Genomic DNA, 27188 nt, shown 5'->3' with positions numbered 1-27188 from the left:
AAACCAGCAATTGCTGTTATAGAATAATGTTATAACGATCTATTGCAATTATCTGCTAGTTCCTATGAATTCTCAGGTATAATTTTTTTAAAAAAAACCTCATCCTTTTCATTGTACTGATATAAGGGGAAAGCCACCTATCCCCTTATATCACTTCAGCAAAGAAGAGGTGAAGACATATTTATTTTTAGTAAGAGACAAGTATTTTGAGGAACTAGTAAATCATTGCACGAGGTCATTATAATGCCATTGTGCTATAGCAGCACAGTGATTACCAACTTTTAAAAAGCCCTCCAAAAAAAGCCTTCCAGTGGTGCTCTAGGAGAAAAATTAAGGGGAAGTGGCAATTGATGGAGGAAACTTTTTCACAAAACTCCTGTTTGATGACTCCTTTGCCACTGCATACGCATTCACAGCAGCAATGTCAGGGAAACAGAGCCCTGGCCATGTGGATGCAACCATTTGAGTGGGTTCTTAGCTAGGAGTGACAGCTAATTCTGAGTATATTTACATGAAAAACTCACCAGCCGTCTCAATTACCATTTGCAGGCATAAACCTAAAAAAGTCTTCAGCAGACACTGAAGAACTAAAGGTTTAGGGTTTGTTTCTATGGAATGTGTGAAATGAGCCTTACAAACTGCCACCTCAGGTATTTGTAATGCTTTTCTTCTCTTTCAGTGGTACTAGTTTAAAATGGCACACAAGTAGGGTTGCCAGGCCCCTCTTCACCACTGGTGGGAGGTTTTGGGGGTGGAGCCTGAAGAGGGCAGGGTTTGGGGAGAGGAGAGACTTCAATGCCATAGAGTCCTATTGCCAAAGCGGCCATTTTCTCCAGGTGAATTGATCTCTGTTGGCTGGAGATCAGTTGTAATAGCAGGAGATCTCCAGCTAGTACCTGTAGGATGGCAACCCTACACGCAAGAATTTTTGTAATACATAATCATTTTGATTCCTAGTTGTATAAAAAGGAAAAACACAATGAAAACATTTACTTACTAAAGCATTTTGGTTCTGGATCCCATCCAGATTTGGTGCAGCTTGTAAGGATCCAGCGGTTCTCTTTATTTGCTGGCAAGAAGCCATTGCTGCATCCGAAGTAAATGTACTCTCCCTCCCTTTTTGGAAAGTAATTCTCTCTGTAAGTCCCATAGCTTCTATATAGTTGTACATTCTCTGCCTCAGGATAGTTGCAGCGTTTTGCTTTGGATGAGAGAGAAAAATTTGAGTCAAAGACAACAGTATTCCACTTCAAGATCATTTTCCTTCACTTGATTAGGGCGGCACCACATGTAGAAGATGGAACCCAGGGAAGGATAAAGAAGGAAGGATGTACAAGGGAATGGCAGATAAAGAGGAGAGAGGCTAGTGAAAACAAAAAACAGACTTAGCTTAATCAAGAAGGGGCTGCAGAAAGTGAATGGGAAGGAAGAAGGAAAGATAATTTTCAAATGCGTCTGTGATCTACAGGACTATATGTTGGCCCCTGCAAGTCCTGAATCAATTAATTAACATGATTGCAAATTTCACATATACCCAAATGTAAATTAGTTTTATTTAAAAAAATACAAGGACTCAGAACATTTATGGGAGAAATCTTGACTTTGTGAACAAATGAATGGCAAAGGACGCTTCATGCGGATTCTGAGAACATAAGAACATAAGAAAAGCCATGCTGGATCAGATCAAGGCCCATCCCATCCAGCAGTCTGTTCCCACGGTAGCCAACCAGCAAACATGCTGCCTTCCCCACCCCAGCATGGTGAACATGCGTCTGTTAATATACACACAAAAGAAGCAGCTGAGAATTCTTCATAAAAGTGAGCATGTCCACGCATGACAAAGGAGAACTATAAATAAAAGCAAATAAATAAATAAGCGATCACAGTTTCTGTTCACAACAGTAGAGCCATTTTCAAATCGAGCAGAAGACAAAAGAGGATTCAAGATTGACAATTACTGTTTTGTGAATCAAAGACACACATTTAGCAAATCCTATTTTAGGGATCTTTTGGGGTTTTGTGGGATGGGCACTTCCTATAATAACAACAAAAAAGTGGACACACACAATAAAAATATATTGACCCCACCCATGTGCTTTTCCTTCTGGGACTTACTTTTGAGTACACCTACATTGGATTTCTTCCTAATGAAGTCATTTAGGCCGAGAGTGTGTGACTGGCCCAAGGTCACTCAGAGACTTTCCAATGCAGAGTGGGGATTAGAACCTGGGTCTCCCAGATCATAGTCTGACACTAATTTCTGCTGGTGGTGCTACTGATTTGCTACTGTTCAATAGTGCATCATGTAACTGCTGGTCCATCCTCCCCAATTCCTGATCCAATTTGATCAAAACTTGGGGTTCTTTAAAGGACAGGGAGAACCCACTCTTGTGCAATTTTGATATTATTTTGTTGAAAAACCGCCACTCCCGCCTCCCTGAAAGTCCCCCGAAGGAAATAATGGTGGATTTATGAGAAGTGGGGTGGGGGTGGGGAGGAGATCTGTGAAGGAAGGGATGTACTAAAATGAATGACAAGATTGCCTATTGGGAACAATAGGAGAGGCCGGCCACCTGAGGGCCCATTAGATATAATGGGACCAAGGAATGCCAATTGACTCATACAAGCTCCATTAGAATTGAGGTAGCAGGATTTTAGAAAATCAGTAGGCCTTTTGGAAAATTACTGAACTCCAAAGGAGGGGGCCAGGGAAATATATTTAGTTCATGAACAAACAAAGAAGGCAAGGAAAAGAAGAGTTATTATCCAAGTCAGCCCAAGGTTGAAAAACAAGAGAAAAGTTACTCAAAGCAGACGAGACGCCAGGGAACTTTTAGGGAGGGCAGCTAGATAAAATGCCAGGTGTTTTAACAATGGACTCTATACACAGTTAATCTAACCAATCATGTTATTGTTGCTTTATGATTTACCAATGAAATATCTGTATGAGTAAGCCAATTAACAAATGAATTATATATTAATCAACCAATGAGTTAGCAGAGAAGTTGTAAACCAATGATCAGTATAATGTATAAGTGACGTATTTTAGAAGATGTATAATGAGCTGACCAAAGGTTATAAAAGTCTAAACCCACTTTTGCAAGGTGCTCCAAACTCCACTTTGAATATTTCTGAGGGCAGAGTTTGGAGACTCAAACAGCTGTTTGAAATAAATCCTTGTTCTTCCAGAAAACTGGCTTTGGGTCTTTGTGTTTGAAATCCAGCTCCGGAAATCTTGCCATATTAGAATACATTACAGCACATAAAGAGGAGGAAGAAGAAGAGTTGGTTTTTATATGCCGACTTTCTCTACCACTTAAGGGAGACTCAAACCGGCTTACAATCACCTTCCCTTCCCCTCCCCACAACAGACACCCTGTGAGGTAGGTGGGGCTGAGAGAGCTCTAACAGAGCTGTAACTTGCCCAACCAAGGTCACCCAGCTGGTTTTGTGTGCAGGAGTGGGGAAACAAATCTAGTTCACCAGATTAGCCTCCGCCGCTCTTGTGGAAGAGTGGGGAATCAAACCCGGTTCTCCAGTTCAGAGTCCACCGCTCCAAACCACCACTCTTAACCACTACACCATTCTTGGATTGATGGAAATTGATTTAGTCTGCAATGTTAATAAAATTTAATTTAAAAAACCCCACTACATCATGCCGGATGCAATGAAAATATGGAAAGGATTGAAAGAATGCTGCCCTGGGCCTGGAATGACAGCCCCCAGAGTGGAATGATGATCTCTGGAACCATATAAACTTCTCTGGGACTGGAATGACAGCCTCCAGAGCACTGATTCCAGTCCCAGGGGCCATCATTCCACTCTGGGGAATGCCACTCCAGTCCTAAAGCAGTATCTGGGCCCAGAGACCATAATTCCAGTCTTAGGGCAGGCTTCTCAAAATCCATTCCACATTTTTATTGCAGCTTTTATGTGCTGTAATGTGTTTCAATTAGTGTTGCCAGCTCTGAGTTGGGAAATAACTGGAGATTTTGGGGGTGGAGCCTGAGGAGGGTGGGGTTTGGGGAGGGGGAGGCACTCCAATTAAGTATAATGTCATAAAGTCCAACTTCCAAAACTTCCACTTTCTCCAGTGAACTGATCTCTCACAGTTCATTACTGGAGATCAGTTGTAATCCCAGTAGATCTCCAGCCACCACCTGGAGGTTGGTAACCCTAATTCCAATGGAGACTATGTAAATCATTTAGCATTTGTGGCTCCCATTATATCCAACGGGCCTTCAGACCTATTCCACTGTTCCCAATGGAGCTAGTTTGGTGTATGAGAACCAGTATGATGTAGCGGTCAAAGTGTCAGAATAGAATCTGGGAAGCTCCGGCTCAAATTGCCACGCTGCCATGGAAGCTTGCTGGGTGACGTTGGGTCAGTAATACACTCTCAGCCTAACCCACCTCACAGCATTATTTTGAGGTTTAGATGGAGGAGAGGAGAATAATGTAAGATGTAAGAACAATGTATCCCTCAAAGGCTGTATCCAGAATGATAATGAACTTTTTCTCCACGCACACTCCTAACTTCAGTGGGGGAGCTGAGAGAAATCCCATAGGTCTCTTTAAAAATCTCTGTGTCCGTAAAGGATTCTTGTAACAGATAAAATTCCCAGTGATATATATTACAACTTCATACCCATCCTGTCATACCTGATTTAATAATGGGCTTTGAATTTGAGGACTGAAGTGGTCTGTGTTTACCTACAATTGATTGTTCAGCATTTGACTCTGAAGAGATCACTGCAAGGGTGGAAACTACTTACAAAGACATTTTGGTTGTGGTAGCCAGCCATTCTTGGTGCATTTGGAAGTTGCTTCCCGTCTTTCAGGCTCATAACCAGGATCACACTCTATCTGTATTGTTTCTTCAGATGAGTACTGTTGCTGGTGAGGATTGACTCTGCCATTATTGACTTCTGGACGTGAGCATACGATTTCTGCAGAGGAATTGGTGTTTAGTCAAGAGAAATCTTTCACAAAGTTTCATGCTTGGGTCTTACTAGTCATCATAGTGTCACCACTACGTAACATGTGATACATAAATGGTTTTTTAGTCCTCCTAAGACACTGGCTGCAGATCTCAGAAGCTAAGCAGGGTCAGCCCTGGTTAGTATTTGGATGGGAGACCATCAAGAAATACCAGGGTTGCTGTGCAGAGGAAGGCACTGGCAAACCACCTCTGTTAGTCTCTTGCCATGAAATCCCGAAAAGGGGTCACCATAAGTTGGCTGCGACTTGACTGCACTTTACACAACAGAATAAATTGTGTTGACCTCCATGAATTGTTAATGAATAATTACACTTTTACATTATCTTATCCATCTATTATCTATGAATTTCCCCTAGAATTGGTTTTGTTGTCGGGAGCCAGGGGAGATCATATGTTAGAAGTTAGGAAGGCAGAGGCCATTTATATGCATGGTCAATTCTGATGCTTGCTCGCAGCTCTTTTTTAAAATGTGACTTTAAAAATGCCTATTTATGGTCCCAGCGCAAAAGGAGAAATTCCACCTCCACCCGCCTGCTCCTTTGTTCCCGTTTGCATAGCCATTAGGATGTGCATAGCTAACGCGTCACTGTTGTTTTGCATGGTTCCTTCAAGGGATTCTTCATGGCAGGGGCGGAGCAAACACCAAAGGTCATGTTAAAGGGGCTCTTAAGTAATGCGAAGCAGGTATGGGCCGGCTTTGCAGTCACTTCTGGAATGATGGTTCAGCATGAAAAATTCAAAAAAATATACAGGGCAATTCACCCTGGAACATGCTGCTAATTACCATGCATAAATGGCCAGACTTTAATGAACCCAGAGGCGTGATGAGAGTTATTCCATAGAAATAATGCTAGAAGGAAAAGGAGCAAGTAAAAGGTGGCTTTCCTAAAACAAGAGCTCTTGCAAGCTCAAGCTGTCAGTTTTCCAGTAAGACGGAAACTGTCTCTGTGTTACAGCCCTAGAAAATGGAAACATACTAGGGTTGCCAAGCTCCAGGTCATGGCTGGAGATCTCCTGCTATTACAACTGATCTCTAGGCAATAGAAATCAGTTCCCCTGGAGAAAATGGCCGCTTTGGCAATTGGACTCCATGGCATTGACGTCCCTCTCCTCTTCAAACCCCGCCCTCCTCAAACCCCGCCCTCAACCCCCAAAATCTCCAGGTATTTCCCAGCCTGGAGCTGGCAACCCTAAACCGTACTGACCTGTACACTCAAGCCTTGTATTCCATCCATTCTCACTGCATACTGCAACAGATCTGTCAACAGGTTTATATCCATCATGACAGTCAAACTGTAATTGATCACCTTCTTTATAAACATCCTTTAGCGACGTTATATACCCATTTGCTATATTTCCTGATGTGCAGATTATTTCTATTGAAAAAATATAAACAAAATACCTTATTGATAGGAGGTAGCAATACTTTTCCAGCTCAGCTAGGAATGCATTCAATTCAGTGTTGCCATAATTCAGAAGCTTGTAATTCACAGGCTCAGAATGTGAACTGTGGTTTTACCATCGAGTTTCTGGTGATTCACTGAACTACCCAAGTTACTTGCGGTTTGTTATAGGAAATGATGTGATGCCACACTTCCTTGATCTCTTCTCTATGTCTTTTGAGATCTCTTGACTCTGTTTGCAACTGTGACAACAGTTGACTACATTCCAAATTTGTTGTCAGCCACTCTGTCTCAGCTTTAGTCTTTCTTTTGCCGCTGCCCTGAACCACGAGGAAAGGTGGGGTATAAACATTTTAATTAATGAATAATAAATTTAAAAGATATAGTGTACCAACCATGGCCGACTGTGTTATGTTTAGTGCATTCCCCAAACCATTAGACAGCATTTGAAGATTATAATCAAAACAGGAATACTATGGAGATGATTTAAGAACGGCCTACAGGCTTTATGTAAAGATTACTGAGATAATACTTAAAGTGCTGAGCTATTACAGAGCAGCAGTAAGTTACATTTTGCTGTCATCTTGTCTTCCAAGAGGGCTTATGTGACTCAGTGATTTTATTTTTGGAGGGTAGCAGGTAATAGAATTTTCTTCTGTTTAATTTCTTTCTGAGTTTGGGACTTCTGAATTACCAGAATTGGTACAGGAGTGCCGCTGATAATGTCAGAATCTGACAGTCTTTACCTGTTCTCATGAAGGTAGCCTAAAAATGAAGTTCTGAAAACAATACATATTTTGTCCTTTGGGAGAAACAGATATTTTAATTTTTATTTTGCCTCCCCACTAGACACTATTGCATAAAAAAGCCAATACATTTTTATTTCCATGGTATTAAATACATCTTAATTATTTTCTATGTCCTATTTTATTCACAGCTGGTATCGACCAGCCCATCAATTTGCATGACCCACAGTGTACTCTTCTTGGAGTGATTAAAAACAAGTGAAAATAAAAGTTATGTAAAGTATTTCAAAACATTTTTAAAAACTTGCTTACCATGAAGAAAAAATGTTTGTTCTGTCAATATTTATTTTTATTGCCTTTCTGCAGGAGTACAACAGCATTCCTGGAGTTTTAATTTTTTTATGCCACGGTAGCTATATTTTCTTCTAAGGAATCAGGGCCTTTGTGTGTTCTTAATGTGTAGAACTAAGGGTGTGGACTAAGCCAATTTTTCAACTCCTTCTCAAGGTGATTGAAACTGTATAAATAGAGGCAAGGAAAGGGCTAGATTTCAGACCTCTCTCAGAGTGTCTCAGAAGAAGGTGTGTCGGTATGTATGGCTCTAGAATGTGAAATAGATACTTTGAACTAATTCAGACTTATTTGACTGTTATATTTTAAGAGTTGGATTTTAAAACTGAATAGTATGTAGAACTTGCTTGCTTTTGTTGAATACATTGTCATTGAATGTAAGACATTGTAATACTTGCATATACATACATATATACATTTTTACTGGAAGTACATCAATAAAAAGACTTGCTTTTTTAAAGTAGGTAAAGTAGAGTCCTGCTTAGTAGGTGACTGGCTGAATGAGATAACATATCACTTCTCAGGAAGTGGTCCATTCTAAGAGCCTAGAACAATGGTCTGCAAACTGCAGCTCCCAAGCCGCATGCGGCTCTTGAGTGTGGCTCCCCGTCCCCCCGTCAGTCCCCCCGTCAGTCTCCCCGTCCGTCGGCTGAGCTCTGCCCCGTCCCTCCACCTCAGATGGGGGAGGCTGTGGCGGTTTTTCTCTCTTATCCTCTCAGCCCGAGATGTCCCTCCCCCACCCCCGCCCTCAATCTCCCTCCCGAAAATTCCCCAAATGGCTGGGAGGCGGAAGCCTCCGTCTCCTCCTTGCCCCGTGGTGGCGGGCGTGCAGTGCTGTAATTCTAGCCCCAGGCCCGCCCGCCTGTCAGCTGTTGGGTGGGGTGGATGTCTTCCACCCGTGCCTTCACGGCGGCAGCTGGGGCCTGCGCCGCCCTGGTTGCCGCTTCTTCGGCACTGGCCTTGTTTCCCTGGCCGGGGGCATGGGGGGGGGTTAGAGGGGCGGCTGCCGCAGCAGCCCGCCAGCCAGCCACCGCGGGGTGAAACTTGACGGGGCTTACGGGCCCTTCTCCCCAGCTGGTGGCCTCGAAGGGCTACCCTGGGGCGGGGGCCCCTCAGCCAGGGGCATTCCAGCCCCCCCGGTTCTGTCGAGCACCCTTTCCGAGCGGTGGTGGTGAGCGTCTCCCACGGCCTCCGTCCCGGGACAACCTGCAGCCCTCCCGCCCGGGCTGAGCGCGCCCTTCCTCGCCCCGGCAGGCCGACCTGTTGGGCATGTGGCAGAACAACCTGGGCTCCCGGATGGTCATCCAGCCGCCCGATGCTTTTGGCACCTTCCACGGCACCTACACCACTGCCGTGGCCGCCTCCCAGGTGCCCATCCGCCAGTCGCCCCTCTACGGCACCCAGCACCTGGACGGCACCCACCAGCAGCCCACCTTTGGCTTCACCATCAATGGGAGCTTCTCAGGTGGGCACCGGGCCGCCGCCGCTGTCACTCCCCCCCGAAAGGCAAAGACGCCGCCTCCTCCCCCCACCCCGAGGTTGAGATCTAAGTTGCTAACCAGGGATGAGAAGCAGCCGTGGCCCAAATAAGTGGGGGGTTAGAAACAGGGAGAGAGAAATGAAGGCATCTCACAGAAGGAGGAGAACAGAATGAAGGAAGAAGAGTATAGTAGACAATGATACTCTTGCATTAATCAACTTCATTCATACCCCCCTTTCTCCCCAGTGGGGACCCCCAGCAGAACTGGCCATGTTTGATTCATGCACATTTTCCCCATCCAGATTCTCAAAACTCTGCATGGTGGGGGGGTTATTGGCCATTTATGAATGGGAGGTTTTGCCTTGGATTTGCCACTCAGATGCACAACTCAACAATAAGCCCCCCTGCAGAGTTTTGAGAATGCAGATGGGGAAAATGTACAGTGTTTGTCAGTCATTGTCATGATTCAATTTTATGGATACCTTACTTACTTTTTTCCCTCCTCAGAGGCCATGTCTACCCATTGGCTTTCTTGTTGGTAGACCTGGGCTCCGAGGAGGGGAAAAAGTCCCCCTTCAGAGGCCAGATCTACCAATTGGCTTCTATGGGCCTCCGGAGGCCAGGTCTACTGCCAAGAAAGCCAATGGGTAGACATGGCCTCCCAATGGGACTCAGCCGGAGGCCAGGTCTACCAATAGGCTTTTATGGTGGTAGACCAGGCCTCCAGATGAGGACTCTGGACTGGGAGGGGGAAATGGCAGGGACTTACAATTTAATTTTTATCAATAAATAAGATCACTATTAAGTAGGATATCAAGTTTTATTCAGTGGACCTATAGTTTAATTAAGACTTAAAACTTTAATTGAAGTTTATTAAGTTAATAAACAGTGTACCTACTTATATAGTTTAAGAAATTTGGCTCTCAAAAGAAATCTCAATCGTTGTACTGTTGATATTTGGCTCTTTTGACTAATGAGTTTGCCGACCCCTGGCCTAGTCATTTGAAAGGCACAGACCCTCTTCAATGGCTTTAGCCCTGACCTGGATAGCCCCAGGCTAGCCTGATCTCATCAGAACTTGGAAGCTAAGAAGGGTCAGCTCTGGCTAGTATTTGGATGGAAGACCTCCAAGGAATACCGGGGTTGTGACACCGAGGTAGACAGTGTACCACCTCTAAATGTCTCTTGCCTTGAAAACTCTGTGGGGTCACCATAAGTCAGCTGTGACTTGATGCCCCCCCCCGCCAATAAAGATTGCTTTACAAGCTTAAACCAGTTAATAGAAAATAGCACTATAAATGACTACTAGTCATGACAGGTAAACTCTGAGTAACCTCTGAGCAAAGAGCATACACTTTGTGGGGCATCTGGTTGGCTGCTTTTGGGAACTAGATACTGGACAAGATAGACCTTTTGCCTCATCTAGCAATGAGGGCTCTTTGAATATGTTCATGTTATCTACAACAGTCACAAGAATGAAGGGGCGGGGAGGAACCTTGGTACCATTTAAGTCTGCCTTCTCTCCCTAGGAGAACTCTCCAGGCTTTGCAAGCATGATGGCTTACTGCGACGTGACAGGCTGCACATGTAGGTAGAAAAAAAAAACGTTCTTTTGAAGCATGGGAGCTCCTGTGGGACCCAACAACAGTAAGTTTATATCTAAAGGGAGGCTTAAATGGAACAGTTCAGTGGTGACGACAATGATGATCTCCAAGAAAGCTGTAATACTACGTTAAATGGAAGGGAGGGTTTCTTTTGCTCTCACCTTTGCATGTTGGTACATCTGGATTCCACTGTCCCTCATCTGCACAAACAATTTGTTTGGCTCCCACCATTTTGAATTTTGGATTGCATTCAAATCGTAATGCCTGTCCAAATATATAATCTTGGTCCAACCCATGTATTCCACTCATAAGAATCCTCCCATTTTCTGGTGGCTTTACTGGGAAACATTTCTTTACTGTAAAACAAGTAACAAGGTTGCATAAGGTTTATCAAGTCATTGTTAAAAGGTTAAAAATAAACAAACGAAAACATCCAAGGTGCATCAGTGAATCACTAAAACTCTCAACAAAAAGATCAGCTCAATGATGCCACCTTAGTCCAACAACAAAGTTGCCACGTGTGTACCTGTATACATGTTTATGGGAACAGACCTATGATGGCTAAACTTGCTTGGGTAGAGCAAAGAGTTATACAAAGAACTCGGTAGGAAGCCTTAAGGAGTAATCAACTGAACATCATGTATTTCAGAGTTCAGCATTATCAGCTAAGTATCTTGTATATAGATCCAAATTATGGAACTCTTTACCAAAGATTAGATGGTGTTTACAAAACAAGGCTACTAAACCTCATGGAGACCTATCCTATGAGCTGCAATAGCTAAAAAATAGGTTATATATGGAGGCAGTATACTTTTGAATGCCAGATGTGGGCATTGCTCTGGAGAGCTACAACTGGATCTGCATATGGAAAGGTACACATGGTTCTTCCATTGCAGGCAATGGCTGCTAGAGTGAAGGAATTCCAAGCCTAAGACGCAGGATAAGTAAGGGAAATAGTAGGGTTGCCTTGCAACCAGCAGGAGACAGGGAGGAGGTACATGAGAGGGCCTACCATCTCTAATTTTGTTACATCACTTCCGGGAAAAACTTGGATGTGACATCCCGATTTCCTAGGAATCACTGGGAAGTCTATGGTAAAACCACAGAGTTTCCACAATTCCTAGAGAAGATTGACTCACTATTGGGTTTTCCCCAGAAGTGATATCACACTGTCGGGCCAATGGCCATTTTTAAATTTTTCTTCCTGAGCTGCTCTGAGCAATGGCCAGAAATGGAGTCTTGACAGCCCTAGGAAACGGTAATCGTTAGCCCACATGGTGATCTGCTCACAGATAAGCAGCTCTGGAACCTTTTTGTGTGTGCAAGGAACAATGATTCATAGCCAAGCATAAACTAAAAGACGAAAAAGACTTGTATCCAGCCAAATGCTGCATGAAGAAGACAATTCTTCACTGGGTTACCAATCTCCAGGTGGGGGCTGGATTTGTCCTGGAATTACGGCTTATTTTCAGACTTCAGATATCTGTTCCCTGGAGAAAATGGCAGCTTCAGACGGTGGACTCCATGGCATCACATCCTTGCTGTGTTCCCTCTTCTCCCTCCCCAGGTTCTTCCCCCAAATATCCAAGAATTTCCCAACCTGGAGTTGGCAACCCTAATTCTGCACATGCAAGGGGAGAGTTTCACCGTCTCTCTCCCCCCCCTTCTGAAGAAACTTTTTTGAGGTGCTACTTTTGGGCATGATATCAGAAAAGTTCACTTGCACAAGAAGCTGAACATATTGGTGTAATTTGTTTGAAAGCCCACTGACCTTCACAGTGTGGGACATCATTGCTCCACCCATCTGCTCGACAAACTCGGTAATTTGTCTGGCTGAGCATCTGATATCTAAAGGTTTAAGGTAAGAAAAGTGAAATGCTGACATGCCAAAAGCTATCAACGTCTTAAAGGCTGATTCTGTAATAATAATTTGAAATACGTTGCACTTCAAATTATCACTGCTAGAAAAAGGCAATATTTTAACTGTAATGAATTTTCCCTGATGTCACTCAGCAATCTCCCTCTCCATGACAGCAGGCATCGCCTGAGATCCAAGGAGTGTCTTATATTGCATACACACAATTTTGCACAGACAAAAATGGTATTTATTTTTCTTTTCTTTCCTTTTCTGACTGCTGATCCTTGAGCCATAATGAGCCACTCATCAAACTGATCCAAGCTGCAGGAGTAGTTTGTAGGACCAGCCATCATGGGTTACTTTTGAGGAGGACTTGGAAGCTCCGGAGCACACACGGAGCTCACCCTTGTAGCCATCTGGATTGTAACAATGGCTTTTTCACATGCGTTGCTTACCCCAGTTTTTCCATGTGGATGAGCTGTGAGGCTTGGAATCACATTCCACGATTTTTTGTCTGCATGCCTCCCTTTACAGTGTTGTTTTCTGTTTTCCTAAATCAGTTTTATCCTGTCTGCACTTTTACCTAAAAGCAATATTTTCTGAAGAGGGAGCGTCACATCATTTGTGACATGGTGGACAATCGTGCTGGACATTTTCCCACTTCCCCCTAATTTTTTATTTTATTTTTGCACGTACATGATGTGCACTACCATTAGATGGGGAAACACACATGTCTCATACGCCTTTATATACATTTGTAAAAGTTTGCACTTAAAGGTTTGCACCCCAAACCAAAGCAATATCCCCCATTAAGCACATCTGCACCCACCCACACAAAAAAATAGCAGCCTGGTGTGTTCATCCACTTTGCTTTGCAATCAAGCACCATCAAACTAGCAAACTATTGCACAGACACGAGGACCACTGAGCTTTGCTCTTTGAATGCTGGAGAAGAAGCACAAGAAAGACAAGCAGCTCATTTCCGACCTGTACCATTACGTTCTCCTTATACTCTAAACCCACAAAAACGGGAAATAAATATTGTCGAAGGGGAAATAAACTTTACGCATTTCAGTCCTTTGTAGACAGGAGCCCACAAGACTGGGAAGGGGGCGGAGAAGCAGAAGCTGCAGCCTCTTTTCCTTGGAGATGAGTGACCAGGACCTCAGGAGTCCAACCCAAAGATGGACCGAAAGAACCCATCAGAGGATGGCCAGCTTCAGGTTGCAGTTTTGCCAGAAGGTGGGAGGGATTTTCCACCTGCATTAGCAAGTCCTCTGTTACGCAAGAGTTTTAATAAAACAAAATGCTCCAAAGGCAAACCTTGACTTGGGGGGGGGGGGCGTTTACACCTGTCTCCTCTGTTTCAAGCACCCACCACAACTCACCAGATCTTTCCAGGATTCCTTCTGGTTTTCTTGTGATATTTTAATCAGCAATCCAGCTGTGGTTTGTTCACTAAGGTCTTGCAGGAAGATCCCAAAGGAAACAGACTTTTTGGGGGGGGTTCTGCCAGGACTAGATACATTTGCAGGCAGCAGATGCCCCCCACAGGTCAGTTTCAATTAGAAAGCTGATGCCTCCCCCGGCCCAGCCCTGCCCCCATCAGCTATGGTAATTGGTCAATTACCTAAGGTGCTTTATACTGAAATGAGCCTGGGTTGCTCTGGGATCAGTCTCCAGGGTGGAGGAATGCAGAAACGGGGGCGATTCTAGCGTTCCTGCATCCATTTGATCCAGTGTCATATCACTAATCTTGTCATCAAAAAACTTTATCATTCACACATTTTATCATGACAGTACAATGCTATTCTGAAATGGTAAGAAAAATGCTGCTGAAATTTGACCTTTTTAAAACATCAGCTGTACTAAGAATATGACTTGTATGGAAAAGAACAATTACCCTGGATCACACTGGTACTCAACACGAGCGCCAAAGACAAATTCATCTCCATTAACGAGTTCAAAAGAACCAAACTCGATATCTCCAGGATGTCCACAAGGCCTTTCTGGAAATTAAAGAAAAGGAAACTGTAATGTAATTTCTTGTTTATGGTTAGTGTTTCGGAGCCAAACTACTTTATTTATTTTCATTTACTTCATTTCTACCCCCCTTTTCTTCCAACGGGAACAGAAAGCGGGGTACAACAGTCTTCTCTTCTCCATTTTATCCTCACAACAACCCTGCGAGGTAGGTTTTGCTGAGAGACACAAGGTGACCTTCCATGACTGAGTCTCCAGATTGTAGTCTGACTCTCTAATGATTACACTGTGGTGACTCTGTAGACATTACAAAGAGGGGGTCCCACAAAGGCTTGTAGGGGAACCACATTTTCCTACCTTTCATCTGCACCCCCATCTCCAGCTGTATTTATTATTTATTTACTTCATCTATGCCCTGCTTTTCTTCACAATGGGAACCCAAAGCAGCTTAAATCATTCTCCTGTCCTCTGTTTTATCCTCATAACAACCTTGTGAGGTAAGTTAATCTGCCTGTTTGTGACTGACCCAAGCACCATGGCAGAATTGGGATTTGAACCCAGGTCTCCCAGATGCTAGTCTGAAACTCTAACCATTACACCCCACTGGCTTTTGTGGGGTGTCGACTGTTGAACAGTAGCAAGCAGCTGGGTCTGGGTGAGTCATGCAAGCCAGGTAGCAGCAAGTTGTCTTGTGGTTGCTGGTCCTCCCTCAGACAATACTGTTGTGGTTGCCTAGCGCAGGCCTCTGAGGGCGTTTATTTCTTAAAGCTACAGGAGCTGCTTCTACTGTTTTTTGGGGGAGGAGGTTAAGCCACCAATGTATTTTTTAAAATATTTCATATTTTTCTGCAAACCTGGGGCTTTTTTCAGGTTTATAGAATTTTGAGTGAATCTATCTTGGAAGATGCTTTTGAATTCTGTTATAAGAACAGTCTTGAGTACCGGGAAGGCTATTTTGAGATTTTATTAATCTTCTGGGGGATAATATGTACCTGCAGCAGTTAAAGCATTTAATGCTAAAGTTTCTGGGCAGTTGTTGAATGCTGTAGGAGTCTAGATTAGTGTGGTTACAGATAATACTGATACACCATTACTAAGATTCTTACCCAGTATTAGGGTTGCCAACCTCCAGGTACCAGCTAGAGATCTCCTGCTATTACCACTGATCTCCAGCCGATCTCAGTTCACCTGGAGAAAATAGCCACTTTGGCAATTGGCCTCTATGGCATTGAAGTCCCTCCCCTCCCCAAACCCTGCCCTCCTCAGGCTCCACTCCAAAAATCTCCCGCTGGTGGTGAAGAGGGACCTGGTAATCCTACACAGTATTCTGGGAACTCCAAGATGTGTGGCAGGTATAGCTTTGAGAGCTGAGATTGGGGAGATGTCTTTTGAGGCAAAGGCTTGGTGGAGAACATTTAATCTGAAAATGAGGATGTTGAAATCGAATTTAGAATCAGATCTGCTTGGATGAGTTATATTGAATCGTCATATGAGTGATTGGAGAAAATACTTGGAATTCAAATTCTTATGAATGCGGGAAAACCTGAGGACACACAACTGAAGCCCCCCCCCCCAAACCAGGGAGAGAGAGACGCGAGCGGGCACACATGCCCAGGCAGAATGGGTGAAACTCCCCCTCTCAAACCAGTACAGCTTGGCCCCAAACGGGAAAAAAACCAAGCAGGAGGAGGCGCGGGTGCTGAGCGGAGAGAGACTTGCTAGCCGCCGCACAGAGTCAACTTTAAACTTTAAAACTTTAAAAACAGAACACAAACTCCCGCAGAGGTGAGCGGGCACACACCCCTCTGCAGAACGGGCGAAGCCCCCCTTCAAACCAGTACGGCTCGGCTCAACCCAAACAGGAAAAAAAACAAGCAAGAGGAGGTGCGGGTGCCGAGCGGAGAGAGACTCATGCAAGCCGCACCGCCGCACTGAACCCCAGGCGAGGGTGGCCGGCCACTAAGGGGCAAAAAAACAAAAGCAGAACAAACACTACCGCAGAGGCGAGCGGGCACACACCCCTCGACGGAACGGGCGAAAGCCCCTTTTGGCTTCCCCCCCCACACACAGAAACTGCTCCCCCCATACACAGACTCTGCTTCCCCCCCCATACACACACACACAGGAGAAAGGGTATAGAGAAAAAAACCCAAAATCAAATGGTGTGAATGTCTTCCAGCAGGATCACGAAGGAGAAGTAAATCCAGTCCTATTCCGGTAAGCACCAGCAGCTTGGCCCAGTCAGGAATCGGATCTCTCAGCAGCACCGCCACCAAATTGGAAGGCAATGAATACAGTCGGGAGGGGAGGGACGGGAGTTTTTTAGACTCTTCTGGCCATTTCAAAAGTGAGAATCCCTGCTCTGATTGGCCAGAAGAAGACCCAGCTTGCCCACCGATTGGCCGCTGGAGAATGCTGCTTCGGGGTGCCGAATTAATTCGGCACCCGCCCGATCTCGCCAAATTCAGCTCGTCGTTTTCCCACCTTTTAAAAAATTTGGCTCTATCCGAACCGGAAACCGCCAAATTGGGGAAAATTCAGCTGTTTTTTGGTTTAGGATGAACCGAATCGACACACACATATATATATATATATGATGGCTTGCTGCTTATGACTTTTGTAATGAAAACAGTAATTAAGAAGAAGAAAGTGAGTTTGAAGGGGAAGGGCATGCCACAGGTGAGTGCCACTACTGAAAAAGCTTTGTTTCTGGTTGCCCCCAACCATAGAAGTTACTAGGGTTTATTATAGGGCTGTTGAAAAAAAAATTCGGTAAAATTCAGATTCGGCGAAATTAGACCCATTTTTATTCAGGAAATGCCAAAGTCCAAACTCCCCCAATTCGGATCCATGGAATTTGGCACTAAGTTCAGAGTTCGCGAATAAATTTGGCAATTTAAAGCCATTAAAAACACATTCACGGCTTTCTGCGGCTGCGGGGGGCATTTTTGGAGGTAGAGGTCTGAAACTTTCAGTGTAGCTTGAGGGGACCCTTCTTGCAAGAACCCCCAAGTTTTGTAAAGATTGGGTCAGGGGGTCCCGAGATATGCGGCCCGGAAGGGGTCCCCCCAATCTGCCCCTTGGAATAAAGCCATTAAAAACACATTCGCCACTTTCCACTTGCAAAGAGATCAAGCCCCCCCAAGACAGGTACCCCCCCAAAAAAAAATCACACTCCACAGAGGCAATCAAGCCCCCCCAGCAGAACAGCCCCCCGAACCAGAAGATGCAAATTCCAAACGAAGGAGAAGAATGGGCCAGACAGACAGAGACTCACTGGCATGGGATGTACTAAAATGAATGACAGGCTAGCCCATAATAAACAACAGGAGCAGCTGCACAGCCCATTGTAAACAATAGGAGCCAGCCAGAGAGACTCTGTTAACCCACAGTTAACTCCAGATGAAGTTGGCAACCAGTGAAAACAGCAGAAAGCACAGTCCCACACAGAGGCAATTGAGCCCACTCCCCAGCAGAACAGGTAAACCCACCCCCCTTTGGCTTCCCCTCTCCCTCCCTACCTCCCTCCCTCCCTCCCTCCCTCTCAAACACACACACACAGAGAGAATCTCCCCCCTACATACACACACACAGGAAAAAAGTCATAGAGAGAAGCCCCAAAATGGGTCTTATTGTGGATGCCTTCTTCTCTTCCATCAGGAGCAGGGACTGGGAGTCAGGACTCAGGAGTAATCCAATACAATTCTAGCAGACTCACACACACAGACTCTCTCTGGCCATTTAAGCACGGGAGGTTTTGCCTTGAATTTGCCGCTCTCTAGATGCACATTAAGGATTGCCTGCTCCCAATCATTCCAATGGGTGGATGGGGGGGGGGGAACCGCATAACTCAGGGCCCCCTGACCCAACCTTCACAAAACTTGGGGGTTCTTGCAAGTAGGGTCCCTACAAGCTACCCTGAAGGTTTGGAACATCTACTTCTAAAAATGCCCCCCTGGAGCCATGGAAAGCCCGAATGTGTTTTTAAGGGCTTTATTCCAATTGGGGGGGGACCGCATAACTCAGGGGCCCCTGACCCAATCTTTACAAAACTTGGGGGTTCTTGCAAGAAGGGTCCCTCCAAGCTACACTGAATGTTTGGGACATCTACTTCTAAAACTGCCCCCCCCGGAGCCGTGGAAAGCCGCGAATGTGTTTTTAATGGCTTTATTCCAATTGGGGGGGACCGCATAACTCGGGGGCCCCTGACCCAATATTTACAAAACATGGGGGTTCTTGCAAGTATGGTCCCTGAAAGCTACCCTGAAGGTTTGGGACCTCTACCTCCAAAAATGACCCCCCCCTGGAGCTGTGGAAAGCCGCGAATGTGTTTTTAATGGCTTTATTCCAATTGGCGATTTTTGGGGGGGACCCCTTCTGGGCCCCATATCTCGGGACCCCCTGACCCAATCTTTACAAAACTTGGGGGTTCTTGCAAGAAGGGTCCCCTCAAGCTACACTGAAGGTTTGGGACATCTACCTCCAAAAATGCCCCCCCAGAGCTGTGGAAAGCTGCGGATGTGTTTTTAATGGCTTTATTCCAATTGGTGATTTAGGGGGACTCCTTCCAGGCCCCAAATCTCGGGACCCCCTGACCCAATCTTTACAAAATTTGGGGGTTCTTGCAAGAAGGGTCCCCTCAAGCTACACTGAAAGTTTGTAACCTCTACCTCCAAAAATGCCCCCCGAAGCCACGGAAAGCCGTGAATGTGCACACGCACCCCCCACGGGGATCTCTCTCACACACAAACAGACACTCTCTCACCCCCCCCCCCGGGCTGCACAGCAGCTGGGCTCATACACTCATCCCCGGCTGATTGGCCAGAAGAAGACCCAGCTTGGCCACCGATTGGCTGCAGGAGAATGCTGCTTTGGGGGCGCCGAACTTGTACGAATTTATCCGGCGTCCGCCGAGCTCGGTTTGTCGTTTTCCCGCCTTTTTTTACTTCGGTTCTATCCAAAGTAGAAACTGCCTAATCAGGGAAAATTTGGCTGTTTTTCTTGTCAGATGGAACCGAATCGACAGCCCTAGTTTATTACACTTGGTGGCAAACTTGCATTCCTTGTAACATCTGGTTCATCTCTGAGCTTCTGATATTGTAGCAAAACATAGATGCTGATCACCAGAAAGACTGAACTGTTTCAGTGTCCTGCTTTCATGAACATTGCACATTTTATGTGGCTACTTACTTCTGCATTCCACACTTGGCGGGAGTTTTTCCCAGTTTCCATTGTTACACCGCACTCTAATACGTCCAAGTTTTATGAACCCAGGGCGGCAGTTGTAGAGAACGACTTCACCGTGTGAATAGGTCTGTTTGTCTGAAAGGTTGGCAAGCTCTTCATTATTTCTTCTAGGGGGTGGTCCACAGTCATCTAAAAGAGAGAAGAATTCGGAAGGGGGAAAAATTAACAGAAATGTCATTTCCAAGGAGAGCCAACTAGGGGAAGTAACAGAGTATACTGATGTGTACTGATCTCTCCACTGCCATCAAGCATTGGATTTGCCCAGCATCTCCAATTTGGCACCATGAGCCTCGGCAGTGCCCGACCATGTCAGTCCCTGAAGCTTCTGCTGTGTTTAATTTTGGATGATGCCCTTCATTTAAGATTATGCATGCATTATGCACAGAAGGTGTTCATTGAAAGAAGTGAGGAAGAGGGAGAGAAAAAGGGAAAAAAGCATCTACCACCTGTGGTTTTTGGAATCACTTGTATATACCATTTTAAAAAAAAACATTATAAAGGGACATGTTTGAATCTCTAACAAGGTTTATAACTGATTAAATTTAACTGATTAATCAATGAAACATTGCATTTTTAATTGCACAAAATTGCGCACATTATTCTGTGATTTATGTGCCACTGATCTTACTTATGTGGGTTTGAAATCACAGTCGCATCATCTTACAGTGTTGCTGACAAACGACTGCTCTCTTTATTAGAGAAATTCCTTTTTTAAAGCATTCTGTTGGAATTAAACCCTTATTCTAGTCCCCACTAGAGGGTGCTGGCATACTATCAAAAGCAAATGACTTCAGGACAACAGCATGAAATTGCAGTTTTAAAAAAATCCTTTTCTTCAGATTATGATAGAATAATTGGCTGCTACGATTCTGTCTGTAAAACCAGATCTTCAAGTTTCAGAATGATTCATTTGCTTTCATAATTTCAGAATTGTTCACTTCTGTTCTGTGGTTTCTTTGGAGATGGGTAGTAGTGGTTATAACATTGGTCAGCTCTAATGCTTTCACTCTGGGCAGTGTTTGAGAAATTCAATTAAAACTATAACTTGTTCACCTCTGCTTTTGGTCTCTACATGTTTTAAGGATATAAGCAATGATTTGCTAGATCAGGCCAAGTTTACAGTAAATTCATTTATTTACTTCAGTTGTACTCTGCCTTTCTCATACAGACTCAAGGCATATAGTTCTGAAAACTGACAAGTAGAATACAGAGCTGATGGGCGTTCTCTTTTGTTTGTCCCCAGCACTGATATACCTATAAAATTGCTTCTGCATGGGTACTTAATTTAGTTAAGGTTAAATACCTGCAGGCCCTGACCTGGACAGGAGGAGGAGGAGGAGGCGTTGATTTTATATGCCGACTTTCTCTACCACTTAAGGAAGAATCAAACCGGTTTACAATCACCTTCCCTTCCCCTCCCCACCGCAGACACTCTGTGAGGTAAGTGGGGCTGAGAGAGAGTGACTAGCCCAAGGTCACCCAGCTGGCTTCATATGTAGGAGTGGGGAAACAAATCCAGTTCACCAGATTAGCCTCCTCCGCTCTTATGGAGGAGAAGGGAATCGAACCCGGTTCTCCAGATCAGAGTCCGCTGCTCCAAACCACTGCTCTTAACCACTACACCATGCTGGCTCTCAGATCTCAGATAGCCAGATCTTGTCAGATCTCAGAAGCTAAACAGGGTTGGACCTGGGTAGTATTTGGATGGGAGACATCCAAGGAATACCAGGGTTGTGACACAGAGGTGGTGGCAAACCACCTCTGAAAGTCTCTTGCCTTGAAAATCCTGTGGGGTTGTCATAAGTCAGCTGTGACTTGATGACACTTTTCACCACCCAATACCTGCAGGTTTGACCCATGTCCTGTTCACTAGCCTTGAGTGGAGAGATGACATTCAGTGAGCTGTCTGGATACATCCCAGTGAATTTGGCTGTATCTGATTTGCATGATACTGTTTTCTCCAATAATTATGATGGCTTCCTCATGGAAGCTTTCCCCCTCATGCTTGTCTGCTGTCACTACCTCCAATTTTAAAATACACAGAGGAAAAGGCGGAAAAATTAAATGTGAGAATTTTGAATTGAGACTTGCTATTTAGGTATCTAGAGAGCCAGAGTGGTGTTGTGGTTAAAGTGTCCGACTGGGATCTGGGAAACTCAAGTTTAAATCACCACTTGCCATGGAAACTTGCTGGGTGAGCTTGGGCCACTCACACACTCTCAGCCTTGACCCTGGCAAGTATTTGGATGGGAGCCCTCCAAGGAATATCAGGGGCGTGAAGTGGAGGCAGGCAATGGCAAACCACCTTTGAATGTCTCTTGCCTTGAAAACCCTACGGGGTCGCCATAGGTCAGCTGTGACTTGTGGGCAAAAAAAAGAGGTATCTATGTGTGCCTTTGGCATCTGGTCATGAACCCAGTGGATCTTGTGATCAGCATTTGTGATTACTTCTTGAGTAGACACTGCTGATAATGCAGGTATAAAAAGCAGAAATCTATCCAATGTTAGTCATTTAAAGGGCTCATCTGTCTAGGCAGGTGCAAAGTGAGGACAAATGGCAAGAGATTCCATGCTTTATACACGTTGATTAATGTAGTGACCCAAACAACCTTGAGCTGTGTGCAGCTGCTGTGAAAAAGGCAAAATCCATGCTGGCCATAATTAGGCAAGGAATAGAGAATAAAACTGCTGCTATCATACTGCCCTTGTACAAATCTATGGTGAGACCACACTTGAAATATTGTGTACATTTCTGGTCACCACACTTAAAAAGGATGTTGCAGAGCTTAAGAAGTTGCAGGAAAGAACAACCAAAATGATCAGGGGGCTATAGCAACTGCCCTATGGGGAGCTGTTAAAACACTTAGGGCTGTTTAGCTTGGAAAGAAGCTGCTAAGGGGAGGCATAATAGAGGTCTATAAAATTATGCATGGTATGGAGAGAGTGGACAGGGAGAGGTTTTCTCCCTCTCCCATAATACTAGAATGTGGGATCATCTGCTGAAGCTGGAGGGTGAGAGATTCAAAACAGATAAAAGAAAGTATTTCTTCACACAATGCTTAGTTAAATTGTGGAACTCCCTGCCCCAGGATGTGGTGATGGCTGCCAACTTGGAAGGCTTTAAGAGGGGAGTGGACATTTTTGTGGAGGTAGGGCTATTCATGGCTACTAGTAAAAATTGATACTAGTCATGATGCATGCCTATTCTCTCCAGGATCAGAGGAACATGCCTATTATATTAGGTGCTGTGAAACACAGGCAGGATGCCGCTGCAGTCGTCTTGTTTGTGAGCTTCCTAGAGGTGTCTGGTTGGCCACTGTGTGAAAAGACTGCTGGACTTGATGGACCTTGGTCTGATACAGCATGGCTTTTCTTATGTTCTTATGAGTTTGTGGGATACTGCTTTTTCTCCCATAAATAAAACAATTTTGTTGTTGTATTTGCAAAAGCAATAGGCTACTGTTCAGAGATGCTCAACGCAGTGCTGCGTTCGGCATGAACTTCACCAGGGGAGCTCACCTTGTGACCAATCAAGACAATTCAAACAAGGCATGATTGCCTAGCAATAGTGTTCCTGTTGAAGTTCACACCATGGCTGATTTCATTTAGCTACCCTGGCTAATCTACTGATCTGGTCTTACTGTGAGGGGAATAGTAAAAATGTATCCAATTATACTGATTGACAGAAGGTCCAGGGCAGACATAAACAGACTTCTTCAAAAAAAATGACAACCATTAATTTAATATATGGAATTCACTGAAATAAGATATGGTGGTTTAAACCCATGTAGTGCCATGCTTAAGACATTGGACTACAGCTGAAAATAACCAGGTTCAGATCTCCATTCAGCCATGAAGTATTTTGTGTGCCCTTGGGGCAGTCAGGCTCTCTCAGCCTAACCTACCATACAAGGTTGTTGTAAGAAAAAAATGAAGGGAAACCTATGTGTTCTGAGCTCCTTGGAGCTCTATCTATCTATCTATCTTTCTATCTATCTGTCTGTCTGTCTGTCTGTCTGTCTGTCTGTCTGTCTGTCTGTCTATCTATCTATCTATCTCTATCTCTATCTATCTCTCTATCTCTCTACAGCTTTTCTCTACCTTTAAAGAGTATCAAAGCTGCTTACCTTCCTCTCCCTTGTGAGATAGGTAGGGATGAGAGAGTTCGGAGAAAACTGTGACTAGCCCAAGGTCACCCAGCAGCAGGCTTCATGTGGAGGAGTGAGGAAACAAACCCCGTTCATCAGATTACAGTCCACGCTCATGTGGAGGGGTGGGGAATCAAATCAATCTCCAAATTAGAGTCCGCCACTCTTAACCACTACACTACGCTGGTTTAAATGATTGTACAAATTAATTAAAAGTAGCTGCTGGCTGAGTAACAGTTGCTGGGAGGGATACGCAATAGGAAAGGCTCTTGCTTTTGACTTCTGTAATATTTTGCCTGTGTCTCCCTGGCTGGCCACGGTTAGGAATGGATTACTGGATTTGGTTTTACCCAGCAGGCTATTCCTTTGTGTCACTTGTTCTTAATATAAAAGGGTTACAGTTTTCATTGATATGTATGCTTAATTCCTATCAACTGTACGTAGTTGGGAACTGCAAAACAAACCTGTCTGAATCGTGCCATTCTAAAACCCCATGTTGGATTTTTTAATATTAGAAGCTATCATATTAAGAAATCAATATGAAAGTTGCTTACATTGGCTTTAATAGAAAACGTTAGATTTAGCCCAGTTCCTCAGGGCATGTAAGATGGAGATGTTCCACCAGCCATATGACTGAGGACAGTAACAGCTTGTAGATTGGCTGGCCTCCCTGCCCCTTTGCCGCCCTCCCCTTTCCCCCCTCCTTGTCCTTGTCCTACTCTTCCAACCCTTTCCCTTCTCCATCCTTGTTGCTGTTGCCTTCCTGGCCTTGGGCCGGTGGGCCCTCTGGAAGTTACTGGCCTTGCTGACTTTCACCTCGGCCAACCTTCTCAGTATAACATTTTTATAGGAGCTAGTATTAAACTGGGCGCCATCTATGTTACATAGAGCTCATTTTTTTAAAGTTTACATGATATATTTTAATATGATGCATTTATATTCCCATTTCTCCCCCTCCCGCCCCCCCCCCCCCCGCACCAGCTGAACAGTAGCAGGAAGGCCAGCTTTGGCAAGAGGTCTCCCAATTTGGGTTGCCAGGTCCCTCTTCGCTATCGGTGGGAGATTTTGGGGGCGGAGCCTGGGGAAGGCGGGGTTTGGGAGGGGAGGTACTTCAAAGCCATAGAGTCCAATTGCCAAAGCGGTTATTTTCTCCAGATGAACTGATCTCTATCGGCTGGAGATCAGTTGTAATAGCAGGAGATCTTCTGCTATTACCTGGAGGTTGGCAACCCTACTCCCAATCACAGAGGGAACCCAGCAACCCTATATCTCACAGATACACATTGGCAAAGTAGGACAGTGGATTAAAAAAAATTCGTATCTGTTAACACATGTTCGCTAAGGTTCATATCTGTTAACGTGTGTTTGTTAAGGAATACATTTGACCTTCTCTGGGAGAAACCAAATATACAACCATGCAGGGACATTTTTCTTGCTTTTTTGCATGAAATTAACCCCCCCCCCCCAGGAAGCATTGAAGAGCATAACATTTAATAAAAATTCATGAGTAAAAAAATAGTAGCAACCCCAAAACAAAATAAGTGATTATAAAGAGACAACAGACCTGCAAGCAAAGATAAAATCCAATGAATATCTACCCATAAAAAGAATAAGAGTTATTTGTAAGTGGTATAGCCATTCATTATCCAAAGCAGGAATGCATTTTTAAACACAAAAACTATCCTTTGTTTCTGTTTCTTTGGTGCTGTAGTTTAATAAATCTTCATTCAAAATCACCCAGCTAAAAAAACGCCAATTTCTTATTTAGAAAATACCTACTTGTTTTGCCTACATACTTGCTAACACCATACCCTAACAAAATCTGCGGTGGCCACAAAAAAAGGGTAACCTTTTGCCTTTATCTTTATTAGTTTTGCAGAAGAGGGATTTTCATCTGGTCCTGCTCCCTTGTTCTTCCCCATATCAAGTCAAACTTCCCAGAATTTCATCTTCTACTCAACATTCAAACTGACCCAAGCTTTCTTCTCCTTTGTTTCTGGCCATAATACTTGTACACCCAAAGGAAATTTAACAGGTTGCACAGAATTCTGTTTTGTTGCAAAATAAAAACACACCAAAATAAACAGCTGCTCTTGTGTCAACATATGCTGCTAATTCGTGTTTCTTTCTATTTAGATCCTCTTGTTGTCTGATCCGCCTTATACCTTTTTATTTTCTGTTCACAGTTCAGTTATGTCCAAAAACCCCTTCTCTGAAAATCTGGTGAGATGAAAATCTGGGTTCTACTGAAAGATCGACAAAGCATTTACATTTACCTGTTATAACAGTGTTTAGATGATTAATCTGCATTTATTACAATCTGATTTTGCCTATGTTTTATCAGGAACCCAATGATTCCAACTGGACTGGCTGTCTAGTAAGCCAGGATTTGAGCACTAACATGTATTCTAATCAGCTACATCGATTTGAAAGCAAATGTCTTATTGCAATGACTTACCATTCTGTGCATCACAGCACACCCATAACAGGAGCAGAACACTATATCCCAGCACATGGAACATCATCACAATAGTTTTTTACAATAGTTGCAGCCTCTTTTTCTCTTGCTCTCTGCTAGGCATGCTTTGCTTGCCTGACTGCTCCAAAGACTGACCTTGCTTAAACATTTCCTCTCACTTCAATCACTTCCCCCTAAATCTCTTGCGACACACATAATGAGGCCTTTCTTTCTGGACAGAAGATTATGCAAACTTGGTAGAAAATAATTTCCCTAATTTCTCAACCGTCTCTGCCCTTCCTGTTGTGTTTGTGCCCACTTCACATGTGTGATTACTCTCAGCCAGCAACCCAAGAAAATTGCTTCTTTCAGCTATCAATGCAAAGACATGTTGCCTAAGGGAACCCAGTGTTTTCTTGGCAAGGATCTCTCATTTTCATGCTCTGTTCTTTAAATACAAAAACCATGGAACTATAGCTGTGGTTTGGATTTTCAGCTCTCAAGTTGCCACTCCAGCAGGATTTTAGGGTTTGTCAATTTTTAAACCAGATTTTAGGGTTTGTCAATTTTTAAACCAGATTTTAGGGTTAGGCCCAACCCTTTAACAGTGGTTTCATCTGAAAATATTAGCAGACAATAATGCTTGTTTATCTCTTTGCTTTGAATAACTTCTCCAGTTGATTTCTGCAGAAAATTCTCCTGTTGAAAGCATAGAAACACGTCATAATCCCCCCACCCCAGATAAAAGTGGTAGCCCTACCTATCAGCCTATTGATTGCAGAGTGCACATGGACTCAGTTATGCTATGAGCATATGCACACTGTGTTGGCACATGAAGCTTCATGTCAAGAGAGGTGCAGGACTGATGCCAGATTCTATGATACAGGATCCTCACAGCATCATGGGCA

General features: G+C 44.2%; 1 protein-coding gene across 1 annotated transcript in view; it reads right to left on the bottom strand.

The window, feature by feature from the left end:
* The window catches only part of LOC130473192 (complement factor H-like), a 75354-nt gene extending 49010 nt beyond the window's left edge, over positions 1 to 26344 (bottom strand). The window contains exons 1-7 of the mRNA XM_056844721.1: positions 26281 to 26344; positions 19618 to 19803; positions 14348 to 14453; positions 12358 to 12434; positions 10748 to 10942; positions 6208 to 6378; positions 4776 to 4949 (exon numbers count right to left, since the gene is read on the bottom strand). Of these exons, the coding sequence (XP_056700699.1) occupies positions 4776 to 4949; positions 6208 to 6378; positions 10748 to 10942; positions 12358 to 12434; positions 14348 to 14453; positions 19618 to 19803; positions 26281 to 26344 (973 nt within the window). The remainder of the gene's footprint in view (positions 1 to 4775; positions 4950 to 6207; positions 6379 to 10747; positions 10943 to 12357; positions 12435 to 14347; positions 14454 to 19617; positions 19804 to 26280) is intronic.
* Positions 26345 to 27188: the final 844 nt, after the last annotated feature.

The sequence above is a fragment of the Euleptes europaea genome, chromosome 2 (genome assembly GCF_029931775.1).
Source record: "Euleptes europaea isolate rEulEur1 chromosome 2, rEulEur1.hap1, whole genome shotgun sequence".
NCBI classification, from domain to species: domain Eukaryota; kingdom Metazoa; phylum Chordata; class Lepidosauria; order Squamata; family Sphaerodactylidae; genus Euleptes; species Euleptes europaea.
This window is presented reverse-complemented; position numbering and strand designations above follow the sequence as displayed.